Below are 17,106 nucleotides of genomic sequence, written 5' to 3'. Positions count from 1 at the left end.
TGTAAATTCATTGTTAATCAGCCTATGCCAGGGACTAGAAAATTCTGCAGATGTGCCTGGCATTCTAAGAGGGCTTACACTCTTCAGTGCTCGCTCTTGAACATTCTCTCCCACTTGATTCTCAAAATAATCTGTAAGGTTGGTAGGATGCAAACTGTCATCCCATTTCCTGTGGATGAGGAAAGTGAGGCAGAGTTTAGCTTGTGCTTTGAGGAAGTTACTCCATGGTGAAGCTGAAGCTGAATCTTGGACCTTCTCTGGAAGAAGAGGGCAAGTCTGTATTGGGATTATGTTATTACAATCTGAATATTAGCAACTACTGGCTTTAGAAAACTCCAGGACAGCTGTAGTGAGATGTTCATTAACAGAGGGTCATTACAGGGCTTCACGGAACTCTAGAAACTGTCTGTGCTTGGCCAAATACATGGCCAAGAATTCAAAGAAGGAGGAGAGACAAAACCTCCCCCAAGTGGTTCTCCCACATGCGAAGCTGGTGCCTTAGGCGACAATGGGACTGGTGTGGGGACCGTGTTGTTTATTCAAATGAAGCCCAGCAGGCTGAATGGTACATGAAAGGTAAAACTCTCAGATCTTCTTAGTGTTCACAGGGGGCCTCTGTGACTCAGTGGTGACATCTTTATTTAGACAGATGCAACAATGGAATGTTTCATCAGCATTAAATGAACTGATTGAACACACTTAAAAGGTGAAGAGCAAACTGATACAAACCTGAGCCAATTCCAAGTAAGAGAGCACTTCTCCGTCAATGCCCACGCCACTCATTGCAGCCTTGGTCAACTCCTGAACGGCATGCTGTTCTGGGGAAGAAAAAGGGGGCCGGAGAATGTTAAACCACACCCTACAAGCCAGGTAGCTTGCCTGGAGGGTTGGTCTGGGAGCACTTAAGAAGGGAGGAAATGTGGGACACAGCTCTGGGCAGCCATCTGAATTAAATCCAGAAGCTGCTCTGATGTGTGGTCTTTCACTACTTGGGGTTCTGGTGCCAGCCACTTCACCCACACCTCTGGGGACTCTTATTCATGGCTCTAAAATAGTCAGAATCCTCCAGACCTGCAATGTTCTGTGCAGGATGGTAACTCCTGGCCACACGAGACTATTTAAACTTAAATTATTTAAAATGAAATGAAATTAAAAGTTCAGCTCCTCATTCACACTAGCCACAGTAAGTGCTCAACAGCCACATGTGGCCACTGTTTGGACCATCCAGATATGAAATGTTTCCATCACTGCAGAAGGTTCTACTGGATGGAGTGGCTCTAAACACTCTAGCACCTTCCTAGAGTCCTCTAGACTTTAGACACGCTCCTGTTTGACAGTTTCCCCACTCACATCACCACAATCCTTAATACCCCTGACAGTGAAGAGGTTGAATGACATAGGAATGAGTCTATTTGAGGAATTAAAAATGTGATTGCGTACGTCTGTCTCAACAGCTACAGATGGTGACGTATTGTTCAGCCTCTTGGATTCTAAAGACTGGGGAGACCCGCAGTCCGAAGTAACAAAAATGCAGTAGGGAGAGCCATTTCTGCTTGGGAGCTTGAGTCCAAGGCTTCCAAGCTGAATTTACATTGTGGCCTGAAGCTAAGACATCTCTTGCCTTTGTAAAGGCTGTTGCCTGCCTCTGAGACTGACGTGTGAGGGTACAGCCTTGGCTCAGCATTTCTAGGTCCTTGACATTGATGTCATCCGTAGCATTGCATTTGTTTTTCTAATCCAGCACATTGTCTAAATCACGCTTACTTTCTGCTCCAGCTCTGCATGCTTACTGGTCAGTATGCCTATATCTGGTCAATATAGTATCAGGAATGGAATGATTTCTTTGGCACAAACCTCCTCACCTGGATTGAACTATTTGGAACTAAACTGCCCAGAGAAGTCATCTGGGCTTTGTCGTTTTAAGTAACTGCAACATTTCCTGACATTTATTTAACACGGGTTCACAAAGCATCGTCACTAGAAACTGATTTTTAAACACTATTTAAACACCATTTAGAAACTGATTTTCTAAACACTCTACACTAGACAGTACAAAGCAAATACTATAAAGGATTAAAGGAATCATCTTGGGAAGCTGTATATTAAATAATCGTAACAGTAACAACAGCATTTAATAACTAAACTAATTGTTCATAGAAGTCTAGAGTTCACACAAAAAGCTTTATTTGGGTCAGTTAAAAAAAAAAAAACTTTTATGGAGAAATCAATCCCATGTTTTCATTGCCAGACTTAACATTTAAGCAAAAATGGTACTAGTCTGAGATTGATCACAAACCTTGTTGGGCAGATTTGGCTCCAAATTACTTTTGACAATTTCAAAAATAAAATAAAAATTTATCCTCAGGACTAATGTCATAAAACCTGTGGATAGTTAGATGGCTTGGAACCCATGTTTCATTAAGAAAGTAATTGCCCACTGAAGCCTCCCAGCGTCAGTATTTAAAAAAACTAGCACCCTCTTTTGGATCTATTAGGTATATTGGTTAAAAACAGTTTTTAAAAATAAATCTAATATTGATGCCTCAACTCGCTTTTTCTATCTAACTGGGGAGGAAGTAGGACAAAGAGAGGACTTTGTTCTCCAGGTGGTTGTGTGTAGTGGAAGCCCAGAGGACAGAGAAAATAATCTTTTTTTTTTTCTTTTTTGAGACGGAGTTTCGCTCTCCTTGCCCAGGCTGGAGTGCAATGGCGCAATCTTGGCTCACCGCAACCTCTGCCTCCTGGTTTCAAGCGATTCTCCTGCCTCAGCCTCCCGAGTAGCTGGGATTACAGGCATGCGCCACCACGCGTGGCTAATTTTGTATTTTTTGAGACGGGGTTTCTCCATGTTGGTCAGGCTGGTCTCGAACTCCCGACCTCAGGTGATCCGCCCGCCTCGGCCTCCCAAAGTGCTGGGATACAGGTGTGAGCCACCGTGCCCGGCCTATCCTTTATTTTTTCTAAAGACATTGCCAGAAAATCAAGTGCAGATAGGACCGGTTGGTTTGTTCATACACTCATCTTCATTCATTCAATTGTTCAACAAATATTTATCGAAAGCTAATATGCTCAGGCACTCAGAAGAAAGGCCAGTGAACAAGACAGGCACTGTTTATTTCTGCTTTGATGGTTAATAGGAATCAACTAAACAGTGATAAACACCCAGCTTGTGACTTAACACCTCTGGTGTAAAGTGAATGAGGCTGAAGATCTGAATTCCAGCGACAGCCATTTAAGTGCATATATCCTATACAGACCTGCTTCAGCTTCCCAACTGAACAAATCTAGAAATAATACATAAGATTTTGTGAAGTTAAGCCAAGTTTCCCTTTTTTCTCTTTCTCCCAAAATGAACTTGACAATGTCAGAACATTTTCTAAAATAGCTTTAAGAAAACCACTTACATAATGCTTACTATGTGCCAGACGCTGTTCTAAGGACTTTATATTTTAACTCATTTAATCTTCAAAACAGCTCTATGGCTGAATAATATTAGCCCCATTTTAAAGAGCGAGAAAGCTGAGACACAGAGCGAAGGTTACAGGACAAAGTCACCTCGTCTGTAAATGGTGGAGTCAGGGTTTGATCTTAGGCAATCTGGCTCTGTCATCTGTTTTCCTAAACAGTGCATCCAGCGCCTTCTTAAAGACTGTGTCTGTGCAGTTATTATGGAGATAATGTTGACAAAATAGTATTATTTCAAACTCTGGGGTGCACAAATGACTCAGCATGCATAGAGCGTGTGCCTCAAGGGCAGGGGGCATGCATTACTCACCTTCATAGCTGTATCACCTAACAGGGTCCACCACAGAGTGGGTGCTTAAGGAGTATTTGTTGAATTGAATTGGGCTGTCTGATGCAATTTGATTAGTTCATATCATTCTACACAAGACAGTCCTATTTTGCGTGATAAAAAATCAACTTTTATTCTCTGTAAACATATTTTTATTTAAATGTGATTTTGGATAAATATGACAGACAGTGCATGGCCCTGAGTCATCAGCCTTACCTGCAAGTGCAACCAAGTGTGGCAGGCAAAATCTGTTTGCCAAGGCAATTAATTCCAGCGGGTCCAGATCCAAGTTAGGAGACAACTGCTTGGTATAGAGATAATCCAATACTGCTTGCATTGATATCTTGTTTATGTTCGGGAGATACACCTGAAATGTTATACAAAAAGCTAAATTCTGCTGCAGAAAGCAGGGAGTGGGCACATTTTCAGGCTATGCTGCTTGTAAATATCCTGTGTGACTTGATATTGGCGAGTGTTGGACACCTGCTTTGAGGCTGTGCATAGGAATCCTTCTGTATTTATGACTTTAAACATAATGGTTTGATTTGTAGATGACAAAAGAGTGGAGCTGCCTGACACAGCCTGATGTGGAATTTTTAAACGACTATTTGGACTTATAAATCAGACAAATGGGCTGGAAATGTATGATAACATTAGGGGCCCTCATGCCAAGCACCTTGTAATACTCTATTGTGGGGAAAGAAATCTCCTAGCAACACGACAGGTGTTGGGGGGAGCTGCAAACCACTCTGTTGCTGACATGATGGAGCCTAGCTCTCCAAGACGTCAAAACAGAGGATGAGGCTGAGCAACCACCCTAGCTGCCACAGTGACCAGCTTGATTTCGACATTCTGTCAGTATATGCACAATATATTGCAATGTACTACATAACGTATACACTTCATTATTATTTCCTACAACCACATGGATTCAGAACTACTGGAACATTATCAGTTATCAGTAGATTCAGAGAATCCAAAGGAGTCTTTGCTTAGGACTTCCAGGGGAGTATGACTGGGTACAGGTGAACTGTCCCCTGTAGGCTTCCCACAGTCTCTTTCATGAGTGCCTGTAGTTGTCCATATAAATGCATGCTAGAGCTTGCTAGAGAGCCAGGCACTGCCTGGGAGGTGGAGAGCTGGAGAGGTAGGCATGGATTAATGGAGATGTACACTGTGTAGCAGCTAGTCTTTATTTTAGGTCTCTAACTCCATGAGACAGGCCCTGGTGTCGTTCAGAACTGTACCACTTGGATTATTGGAATACCGACAATTACAAATATTAATCGTAATTGAAGGCATCCTATGAACCAGGCACTGCGCTAAGCTTTCCACACACATTCTTTAATTGGACGCTTATATCTGCCCTAGAGAGTAGAGACTTACTTTTGCCATTCTACAGAAAAGGAAACGGAAGTTCAAGGAGGTTCATTTAAATCTTGTGTCCAAGGTCACAGAGCTAGGAAGTGGTGACTGGGATTTAAACCCAGGGAGTATGACGCGAAAGTTTATGTTCAGAATTGCTGTGCGGTGCTGGAAACGTTTAATGCCACAGAAGCACAGGTTTGAGTTACAACAATAAAGCATCATAATTTACTAAGGGTTTGTAAGAATTCTACTTCAAAAGGATGAACAATTATGAACTTCTTTTTCTTTCTTTTTTATTTTATTCATTTTTTGAGACAGGGTCTAACTCTGTTGCCCAGGCTGGACAGCAGTGGCTTGATGATAGCCTGGGCCTGGGCTCAAGCTATCCTCCTACCTCCACCTCCCTAGTAGCTGGGACTACAGGCAGTACCACCATGCCCGGCTAATTTATTTTATTAATTCTTTTTTTGTAGAGATGGCGGGCTTGCTATGTTGCCCAGGCTGGTCTCAAACTCCTGGCCTCAAGTTATCTTCCTGCCTTGGCTTCCCAGAGTGCTGGGATTACAGGCATGAGCCACTGTGTCTGGCCAGTTATGAACTTCTTAATTCTCATACTTAATAAACCTCTATACAACATGTAAAGATATATATCTATATATTACATATGATTACATCTTTATAACATGGTTACATCTGTATATTTTATATGATCGCACCTCTCCATACACATGCACGTGCACACTCACACACAGGCACACACACATACTCAGGCACACACACACACAGTCAGGCACACCCACACACTCAGGCACACACACACACAGGCGCACACACATACACAGGCGCACACACACATACTCTCAGGCATATACACACAGTCAGGCACACACACTCAGACACACACACACAGTGTCAGGCACACACACACACACTCAGGCACACACAGGCACAGAGCCAGACCTCTATACCTGTGGGTTCCACATCTGTGGATTCAACCAACTGTAGATCAAAAATATTTGAAAAAAAGGCATGACTGCCTCTGTTCTGAACATGTACAGACTTTTTTCTTGTCATTATTTCCTAAACAATACAGTATAACAACTACTTACACAGCATGTGCATTGTATTAGGTATTAGAAACACTCTACAGATAATTTAAAGTATAAAGGAGGATGTGCACAGATCTATGCAAATACATTGCCATTTTATATGAGGAACTTGAGCATTCATGGATTTTGGTGTCTGAGTGGGCGGGTCGGGGGATGGTCCTGGAACCAATCCCTCACAGATACTGAGGGATGACTGTGTGTGTGTGTGTGTCTGTGTGTGTGTGTGAGACAGAGAAAGAGAGAGAGAGAAACAGTGAGAGAGAGAAAGAGTGTGTTATGTATGTATGTATAATGGCTCCACATTCTACAGGGTGCTTATGGCTTATGCATTCTGGCAGTGTGGCTCCAGAACTGTTCTAAGCTATAGAAACCTTCTTTGTTATTATCCTATGCAGCCATTAGCCACCTCAGAGAGGGAATATCCTTTCAGATAGGTAGACCTGTCCCTTAACATATCACAGGGAAGGTTTAGAAAAGTTCCTAGAAATATTAAGGAATTTATCCCCCACTTTCAGACATGGTTGGTGAAAACAACAATTATGATTCCATAAATGAGTTACATAAGTCATTACCATAAATGATTTGATAAGCATGATCATTTCAGGTTTCCAGCACAACCTCTACAACAAATAGAACTCAATGAGTTGAAACTATTACTGGGATTTTTTAAAAATAAAGTAGCTGTTGGGCTTGCTAGATCATCTGCAATATACAGATGTTGGAATGTTATTCTTCCCTTTAACCAGCTGTATCCACATATGAATAATTATTCAACTAAATCTAGCACCAGTTACACCATGTGTATGCTCGCATACATATATGTTTACATACACGTGCATTTATCTTACACAAATAATGGATTTATTTACAGATATTCAAACAAATTTGTTTCTGTGTGTAGGAACACGTAACATTTCATTTCTTTGATGAAATAATGTTTGGATTAGCGATATGGTTTGGCTGTGTCCCCACTCAAATCTCATCTTGAATTATGGCTCCCATAATTCCCATGTGTTGTGGGAGGGACCTGATGGGAGATAATTGAATCATGGAGGCGGTTCCCCAGACTGTTCTAGTGGTAGGGAATAAGTCTCACGAGATCTGATGGTTTTATAAGGGGTTTCCCCTTTCACTTGGTTCTCACTGTCTCTCTTGCCTGCTGCCATGTAAGATGTGCCTTTTGTCTTCCACCATGATTGTGAGGCCTCCCCATCCACGTGGAACTGTGAGTCCATTAAACCTTTTTCTTTATAAATCACCCTGTCTCTAGTATGTCTTTATCAGTAGTGTGAAGATGGACTAATACAATTAGTATAGTTTTTTAGACAGTTGAAGGTTGAGTTGTGAAACTTTAAAATTTGAATCATTTTAATAGTGAAAGTACTCACATTTTACAAAGTGCTAAGTGCTCTAAGATGTTAGTAATTGTTAATACACAAAGTGCCAGAGCTTCCTGTTAACACCTGCTCTCTCAGAGATGGGGATGTCTGGTGCTTCTGAAAACAATGCCTCTAGTGATAGTGCAAGAGCCTGGGGCAGGCCCAGGGATATATCACTAAAGTGCTGCGTGACCTTTGATAAATCACTCACCCTCTCTCACCCTCAGTCTCGTCATCTGTTACATGGGAGGAATTTTGAATAGATGCTGTTAAAAGTTTTTTCTTCACGGAAACTCTGGGTTTTGAGGATCTTCAGATTACCTTAGCATTTTTTGGCAAGAGTGTGTTCTAAGTCATGGCTTAAAGAAGAAATAGCAAAATGAACATCCTAAATAAAAAGAAACTATTTCTGGCTGCAGCAGATGACAGATTTGAGTAAGCAACCTTGCCCAAATACCCTCAATGCCCTCGAAGTGTTCCGATGTTTGTAATCACCTATGACCTGCTATCTTCTTTTAGCTGAATATAATGTTAACATTTTTTGAAGTGATGGCTCTATTTGGCAAATAACGTTAGAGACCCTTAGAAAAAAAAATCAAATTAGAATAAACTCAGAACACTTCTGGAGCATTCATTTTTTCCCCCTCATGGCTGATTTTTAAAAAAAGCCTGTTTCTGTGATTTCAACATTTATAATTAACTGCATGACAACAGAAAGACCTTTATTTATAGCACTTTAAAAATAGTATAAGCAAAGCTTCATAAATAATGGAATAAAAAAAATTTGCATCCTACCTGCTGGATATATATTTTTTTTTTTCTTAAAAAAAAAAAAAAGAGTTATCCAAGAGAATATAATGCTACCCTAAACAATGTTCTATCTTGCAGTTTAGTCGGTTTAAAATTTTAATTGTGAAGATTAGCTGAGACTATTAGGCTTATAATTAGAGACAGTCTCATAGAGAATGAGAAAGTATCCTAGATCCAAAGCATTGCTTACTACAACCCAGGCATGCATTTTTAATGAACCACTTGCTGAGTACCTCTGGGGAGAGAATTATGCTTACTGCTACATTAAAAGTAATGAGAAAAAATATAAGTAAGATACAATGTTTTCCTGAATATTAAATGACAAAAAAGTTAAATTAAAATCAATGGACATAGGCATATTTCATTCTTTTCTGGATATGCACATTAATTCTATTAATTCTCCAAAAAAGGCTGAGTCTCATGGTGGGGGGCAGGAGGGTCTTGGGCATCAGATTTCCAGATTTTCTCAAGATAACAGAAAGTTAAAAGGTGGCCTACAAAGGCCAAATCTCAAGTGTGAACATGGACCTATGTTAATTATGAAGCATTAATTGAGTGCCTTTCCCCTACAACTATAACCACCTGAATTGTACTTTCCTACTTTAGAAAGGGGACTGGCGGCTTTTTAACTTAGAGCTTTCCAGGGCAAATACCTTTAACCCCATATGGAAAGAATTTAACAGGAAAACTCTAGCTTAATAGTCGCTAACATTTATTGAACATTTGTATGTTCTAGGCATCAAATTCAATGCTTTACACATGTCCTCTCGTGCCTTCTCTGCCCTTTGACGAAGGTTCTCTTGTTATCCCCATTTTACAGATGAAGAAACAGGTTTAGAGTGAGCCACTTGCCCAAGGTCAGGCTAAGACTATATTATAGTTTGCACAGGAAATAAAGTGAAGGGACAGGAAGGAGTGAGAATGTCAACAGCTCATTGCATTTTCAATATACTGGCTAAAGGAATTGTGGCACAGGTCTTCAGTGGCTTGGTTCCATGGTCTTTGTCTTTTGAGCTGGTTTGAACCTATACAAACCTATTAGCCTTAACTCCAGTTCTAAGCGGTGAGGGACCTCGTGTCTCCAGCAGGGTGTGCTAAACAGGTGGCCTCCTCCAGGAGAGGCTATCAAACAACCATATACATGTGTATTCACATTTGCTGCCAAGTTTTTGTTTTGGTCACCTCTACTGCACATTTTAATCTGGAGACGATTACAGTCCATTCTTGGAAGGGATAAAGGAGATTAGCATTCGTGAGGTCAGCTCTGACAGTGTCCCTTTGTGCCTGCGTTCCTGACCTCGATCAACTTCTCCCTGCTCTGTGAATAGCAGGTCCTCGGCTGCACAATCAGCACGCACTTCAGTGAGCTGGACAAAGAAGGGGAGCAAGCCTCCCAGCTCTTTATCTCCAGAGATTGCTGAAGTCAGTGAAATACCAACTGGATGAGGTTTTACAAATTGGTGGCTACCCTAACTTTTTCCTGGACACAAGAGGGAAAGAATATCATCACTACCAACAACATCAGAATAAGTCCAGCGGCAGCTACCATTTATTTAATGCTTCTGAAGTGCTTTGCAAGTAATGACTCTTACACCCCACAACCACAGTATGGGTTATAACTGTTTTCCAGATGGGAAGTCTAGAGCCAAGAAAGGTTAAGTCACTTGTAAGTGGAGGAGTTGCAATTTGAATCCCACAGTCCTGTAACTGTGCAGATTCCATGTACTGCAGTTGTCTTAGTAATGATGCTCCAAAACACCTTTGACCCAAGCTCAGGAGACATTTTCATTAGTCACAGCCGAGAGTCTCCTGGTTTAGAAAGGTTATTAGACACTGTAAGAGGCCATCAGGATAACTCTAATATTTTCTCCCTGAAAAGCAGATAGCCCTTTGCTAGGGGCGGGGTGGGGGGCGGTTGGTTTAGGAGCAGCTGCAGTTTGTTCTGGATGCACGAGAGTGGCCTAGTAATCTTAGCCCCTGCTATCCAAGGCTTGTGATTCTAGGATTCTGTTTCCCTACTTGGGGATGCAAATGCAGACTCCTGGGTCACAATGGGAGTGCTCGAATTTCTTGTGCTACTGCCTCATTTGAAAAGTTAGCTATTGTTTGCTGCATTTCTTTGAAAAATCTGGAAAGACGCTGAGACAAGCAAAACAAGCCTCTTAGGACAATAAACTACATGGGTGTACCCATGTTTTTATTTTTACTTTTTAAAAAAAGATGTTAAAAATACTTGCAAAACTCCACAAAAATGCTTGCTCACTCCTAAAGTTAGAAGTGCTTGAATTGAATTTTTTTCTTTTCCAACAGTTTTTAAAAAGACAAAGAGGACGTACTCCCATGTTAATTGTAGCACTATTCACAATAGCCAAGATACAGAGTCTGCCTGTGTCCATCAGTGGATGGTTGGATAAGAAAATGTGGTACATATACACAATGGGATACTATACAGCCCTAAAAAAGGAAAATTCTGTCATTCAAGACAACATGGGTGAACCTAAAGGACATTATGTTATGTGAAATAAGCCAGGTTTAGAGAGACAAATATCACAGCATCTCACTTATATGTGGAATCTAAAAATGTTGAACTTCAAAGTAGAGAGTAGAATAGTGATAACCAGAGGCTGGGATTAGCAGGTAGATGGGGAAAGGAAAGCCATCTGTCAAATATACGAAGTTTCAGTTAGAAAGGAGGAATAAGTTCTGGTGTATTTTTTTTTTTGTCTTTTGTTTTTTTAGAGACAGGGTCTCACTCTGTCTCCTGGGGTGGAGTACAGTGGCACAATCATAGCTCACTGTAGCTTTGAACTCCTGGGCTCAAGTGTTCTTCTCACTTCAGTCTCCCAAGGACCTAGGACCACAGTTGCATATAGTCTAATGCACCTATAATTTTTTTGTGGTGTTCTATTGCACAGTATGGTGACTATGGTGAACAATAAGGTACTGGATATATTTCAAAAGAGCTAAAAGAGGATTTTAAATGTTCTCATCACAAAGAAATGGTAAACATCTGAGGTGATGGATAGGCTAATTAGCCCGATTTGATCATTCCACAATATATGTATATTGAAACATCGGGTACCCCATAACTACGTACAATTATTATTTGTCAGTTAAAAGTAAAACAACAAGAAAGACAAAGACATAGGGTCTCCAAGATGTTGTTTGCTCTGCTCTAAGCATATCCCTCTTCTAGAGATAGAGCCAGTGGCTGACAAGTGATGCAGCTAATTTCACTAGACCTATGTACCTTGAGAGGTGTATTCAGGGGAGTAAACATTCGCTCCATTACTGTTGCCCTAAACTTAACAAACCCTCACACCCCCTCAACACAGGCAAAGTCAGGGCAGAGCCTTAGATAGTATTGTAGCTCATGGTAACCTGAAGGACAATCTAGAGCATCCCTCAGCTTGCAGATGAGGAGGTTGAGGCACAAGAATGTGGCTTCTTAAGGTCCCCTGTCTGGTTAGGGGCACAGCTAAGCCCAGGACTTAGGTGGCTGACCAACTCTTTTCACTTTCTGAACTACTGGGAGACATGCTCCTCTTGTACTTGGTTTTGATAGTACCATGCCTGGTGACATTTGCAAGAGGTACAGCTGATCTTGTCTTCATGGATGAGGACGGCTCTGAGGATGAAAAGATATAAGGCATGTAAAGCACCCAGGTGCCCCCACACAAGTGACCGATGAACAATAACTCCTCAAAACTGCAGAGCTAAGAGAAAGGTGACCAAACACTCAAGCACTGCTAAGGAGCTATTTCATGGAGCCAGTTTAAGGTTGAAAGTCATCTGGCTATTTACCCACTTTATATAAATACACAGGCACACGCATATTCATAAAGACGCCACTATGCTTTAGGAAGGCACGTACCTCACTGTTGGCACTTTCCACAAATGACCCGCCGAACATAGCTGCCATCCACTCACAGCTACAGATCAGCAGTGGCTTGTGGGCACTGATGGCTCCATCGTCCAATTTAAATGTCACGTCTGCCAAGGAATTGAGGAAACACAACCATGAGCCAACTTTGCTGAGAGCTTCAACCAAGGTTTCTGCTCCAATATCCACTGACTTGCGTCTCTCTCACTCTCTCGCATGTCTTTACTTGCTGAGTTTATGTCAATCCCCATCTTTGGGCTTTGGCACACCCAGCTCCCACCTAAGGGAGCATGCTGCATTTAACATCATCACACATAAAGTCACGGCACAAACTCTCTGAACCAGAAAGTAACAGAAAGGAGGGAATATTTTTTCCTCCTTACTATGCAAAACTTCAAGCATATAAAACAGTGGAACAAACTATGATGACCACTCATTTATCCCTTGTTAACATTTTGGCATGTTTGTTTTAGGTATATTTTTAATTTACACCATTTTACTTATTAATACTCAATTAAACCTTACATTTACAATATGCTCTACTTGTATGCTATACTGAAACGTAACCAAATTACTGTTTTCTTAAGAGATGTCGGGGGGTCTGGTTATGATGCCGAGTCTAGATTTAAACTGCCGGGTTCCAGTAATCCTTCTGTCTCAGTCTCTGAAGTAGCTGGGACTATGGGCAAATTAGTCACCATGCCCGGCTATATGTGTATTTTTGTATAATTCTATATATGTGTATAGCCTTTTTTTTTTTTTTTAACAGATAGCATGGCACTTCACTCCTAACTACCTTATCACAAGTTTTCCCAAAATAACAACAGTCTCCTAAATAACCATACCATGATTACACCTAAGAAAATTAAAAATAATTCCCTACTATCATCCACTATATAGTTCATATTCAAATTTCTCCAATTATCTCTAAATTGTATTTCATAGCTTTTTTTTTTTTTATAAAAAAATATAACAGAATCCAACTGAGACTCCCACATTGTATTTGATTATTATGCCTCTCCAGTAAGGAGGGGTGATTTAATCAGCTCTACCTAAGGCTCACTTTTAAGTTACTGTAGGTTTGTAACATATTCTTTTCATTGATTTTCAAGACTACTTCTGTACCACAATGGCCAGTGTTTGAAGTAAATACTACTCATAAGCTTTAAAATGAATGAACTGAGTCTTCAGGAACCACTTACTAAATGTGTAGTGCCCTGGCAGGGATTATAAAAGATAAAGACAAAGGTAGAGGTATCCATATAAATAGAAGTCAGGAAGTCAACATTTTACAATGAAATTACACACACCCACACACCCACCCAGAGGACAATTTCAGAACAAAAATAGTCCAAGTGTAAGACAGTGCAAACATGGGTCAATAACCCATATTGGATGCGGGCCACCAGCGGGCTTAGCAATTATGAAAGGGTGCTGTGGGCAGCATATGGCATAGTTATCAAAGGCATAGGAGGTGCAAGAAAACTACAGAAGTGCAGGGCCAAGGAGCATGAGGACAGAAAAGGAGAGGGGATGGAAACAGATGAGGCACCCCTTGTAGGAAGGTGGAGGGCCACCAAAATTGCCTCAAGGACTTTAGTGGCCTCAGAACTTGAGCTCACTGATTTTTGTCAAGGGTCAGTGCTGAAGGGTCAATGGAGAATAGAATTGGTCAGAGAATAGATACTGAAGGGGAATTGTATGCAACAAGCCCACTGGAGATAGACTCGGGGTCCCTGATCCACTCTTGAGGAGCAGCATGGTACCACGGTGGTTTATGGAACAGGTTTTGATACCCACAAAAGCATAGGTTCTAATCCTGGCTCTACCATTTATTGCTGGTGTGACCATGGACAGATTAGCTAACCTCTCTGTCCCTTGGTTTCCCCATCTACAAAATGGAGACAATCACATTTAACCTTTAAGTCTGAGGAGGATGAAAGAAGTTAATGACTGTAGCTTAGAAAGGTACATGGGAAAAAATAAGTACTTATAAATGTTAGCTATGGTTCTTCTTTCTCCTGCTCATGTCTGGCTCATGTCCAGTGAAATACAATCAAAGGTATTAATGGCTCTGCCCTGCAGCCCACTCACCTGAGAACGTCCCCTTGCTGAGACACTCTTTTATCCGATTGGCTTTCCTGACGTGAAAGGCTTTCGTAATCTCCTGGTTCATGAAGGCTTCCTTGTTCATGATGTTTTCCACCATCATCCTCAAATCGAACATCTCTAGGACCTCTGCGATCTGAGCCAGGCCCACCAAATCCTTTTCCTTTTCATCCAGTTGTCCTGTATAAAGAAACTGGAGCAGGGTCCGAAAAGGGCCTGGCTGGACTGAGGCGTCCATCCTGACTACAGTCACAGGGCCCACCCGCTTTGAAATGGGGTTGACTTGCATTTCCCTGTGCATGCCAATGAACCCCTTACTCCAGTCGGCCAACGTCTGTGTCTCAGGGACTGCACCCTCGGCTTCCAGCCCCAGAGCCTCCACTAGGCTCTTGTTTGAGGACTTCCACTGCTCGGCCTGAGGTGTCCTAGGCGGGCCCTCCTCCCTTTCCTCCTCTGAGTCGACACTCAATATCTGCTTCTGGAAATCTCTGCTCTGCTTCTCTTTCTCACAAGCTCCTTCACTCCAATTTGGGGATTCTTCACATTCCATTAAAAACAGATCATAAAATTTGGAAGAAGAGGTAGCAAGGTAAATTCGATGTGCAAAGATGTGTTCCTGGTCCTGAAGGATGAACAGAACATCGGCACACAGAGGATTGTCCAGTAAACAGGCAGCTTCACTTGTCCCCATGGAAGGACATTCTGGAATTTTGATGACCGGTGGAGGGGCTTTTGGAGGTAGGAAGGGTGCCTGAAGTAAAGGTTTCTGGACTTTCTTTAAGTGGGATTTCCAGAATTGCAGGTGCCTGCGGGAAATCAGCGCTGCTCGGATTGCATTGTCAAACACATCCTTGATCCCAAACTGGTCAAACACGCTTGTTTCATAGTATGGTATGCCAAGTTCCTTCGCTACCTCTCGGCCTTTTTCTGGGGGCAAAATATCCCCTCTCTTTATGGGCCTGAAATAGAACATTTTAAAAATTATAATCAGCCTTATTTTAGGAAAAAAATAGTAACCAGGGCCTATCTAAGCACCTAATGGAACTATACACTGAAAACTCTAGTCAGGCTTTTAGTCTCTGGCAAAATCTGCCACCATCTCAAGTCTTTCAACTGGAGCTATGATTGCAGGAGTTATGATTGCAGGAAAAAATAATGCTTTCAAATATTTCAGAGTTTCAATGCACATAATTTGTGAAGCTTATCCATAAATATTCCATGTTTTTATGTTATTATAAATGGCATTGTTTTTAAACTTTATTTTCCAATTGTTCATTTCTTAGTTTATACAAATACAAATGATTTTTGTGTATTGACCTTTTATCCTGTTATTTTGCTAAATTAACATGTTAATTCTGATAGCTTTTTTTGTAGATTCCTTAGAACTTTTCATTTACATGACCATATGCCTAAATAGGGAGAGTTTTACTTCTTTAAAAAACAAATGCTCTCAGCAGTAACCACAGTAACTGAAGTATCATCCCTTTACTAGCTATTCAATCTTGGGTAAGTTACTTAACCTCATTAAACATAAATTTTTCCAACTGTAAAACAGGAATAATAATAATAATGAGTAATCATATCTTGAAGAACTATTGAAAGGTTTACATTATTAGCATGACTATGCTAAGCATAGTATCTGGTCCACCGTAAGTGCCTGATAAATGTTAGCTGTTATCATCATTATCACTATTCTCTTCCTCACCTTCATCTTTATCAACAACATCTTATGCTTGAATTTTACTTTATAACTTTAAAATGCATTCATATACATTTTTCATTTGAGCCTCACAATAGCCCTGTGAGGTATTATTTCTGTTCTACATTCTTAGGAAACTGAGGCAGAAAGGTTAAAGGGTTTGTCTGAGGTCACATTTGCAGGCTGCTGAGAGACCTCTACTAAACAATTAGAGTCAAGACTTTCTCACTCCTAATCTCTGCTGCATTTTGTGAATTCTCTTTCAAACCCTCCTCTTCTTTTTTCCTCCAATCCCTTCTTCAAGCCATCATCATCTTTTGCTTAGACTGGTGTATCAGCCCCTTAACTAATCTTTCTTCATACCCACTCCCCACATTTTGGTCCAAAGTCCTCACTGTTGCAAGAAAAGTCCTTACATAAAACAGCTATGACTTGGCGGCAGTTCTGTTTTAACTTCCTCTGATTTCACAAAGCCCCAGGAATAAAGTCCGTACTCTTTAAGTTGGCACACAAGTCCAATTTACAGTCTAATCAAACCCTGAGAGGACAAATCTTTGGAAACAGTAGACTCAGGGCAGTGCTGGGGTTATGGCATAACCATGGTAAAGGCATAGATGGGTTCCAGAACACAGGCAGGAAGTACTTTGTTGTGACACTCATTACAAACACTTGCTTGATTCTAATACATACCCTTAGGAACTTATCTTCTTATATAAATATTTGGCCTTCAACACCAAAGGTAATATATAGGACAGACACTGGTCTTAGGAGGAAAAAGATGATACTGGATAGAATTTGGAGTTGACGACTTAGATGGAAAGGAGGGGAAATTATAGGGTGTGGACAAAGGTGGAAGGGATGTGCAGGGAAGAAGGTTTAACTTAAAAGTTTGCTCCTGTGAGCATTGTGTTCCTTGTTCTTAAGACTGACTTGAAATTTACCAACTGATGAAACTC

At 41.0% G+C, this 17,106-nt stretch overlaps 1 protein-coding gene across 44 annotated transcripts in view; it reads right to left on the bottom strand.

The window, feature by feature from the left end:
- The window catches only part of RHOBTB1 (Rho related BTB domain containing 1), a 144,733-nt gene that overhangs the window by 16,079 nt on the left and 111,548 nt on the right, over positions 1-17,106 (bottom strand). For all 44 annotated transcript variants that reach the window (XM_028853345.2, XM_077945083.1, XM_028853337.2 and 41 more), the window contains 4 exon segments: positions 14,437-15,410; positions 12,334-12,452; positions 4,010-4,160; positions 730-818 (listed from right to left, as the gene is read on the bottom strand). In XM_028853345.2, coding sequence (XP_028709178.2) covers positions 730-818; positions 4,010-4,160; positions 12,334-12,452; positions 14,437-15,410 — 1,333 coding nt within the window.

This window comes from Macaca mulatta, chromosome 9 (assembly GCF_049350105.2).
Source record: "Macaca mulatta isolate MMU2019108-1 chromosome 9, T2T-MMU8v2.0, whole genome shotgun sequence".
NCBI classification, from domain to species: domain Eukaryota; kingdom Metazoa; phylum Chordata; class Mammalia; order Primates; family Cercopithecidae; genus Macaca; species Macaca mulatta.
This window is presented reverse-complemented; position numbering and strand designations above follow the sequence as displayed.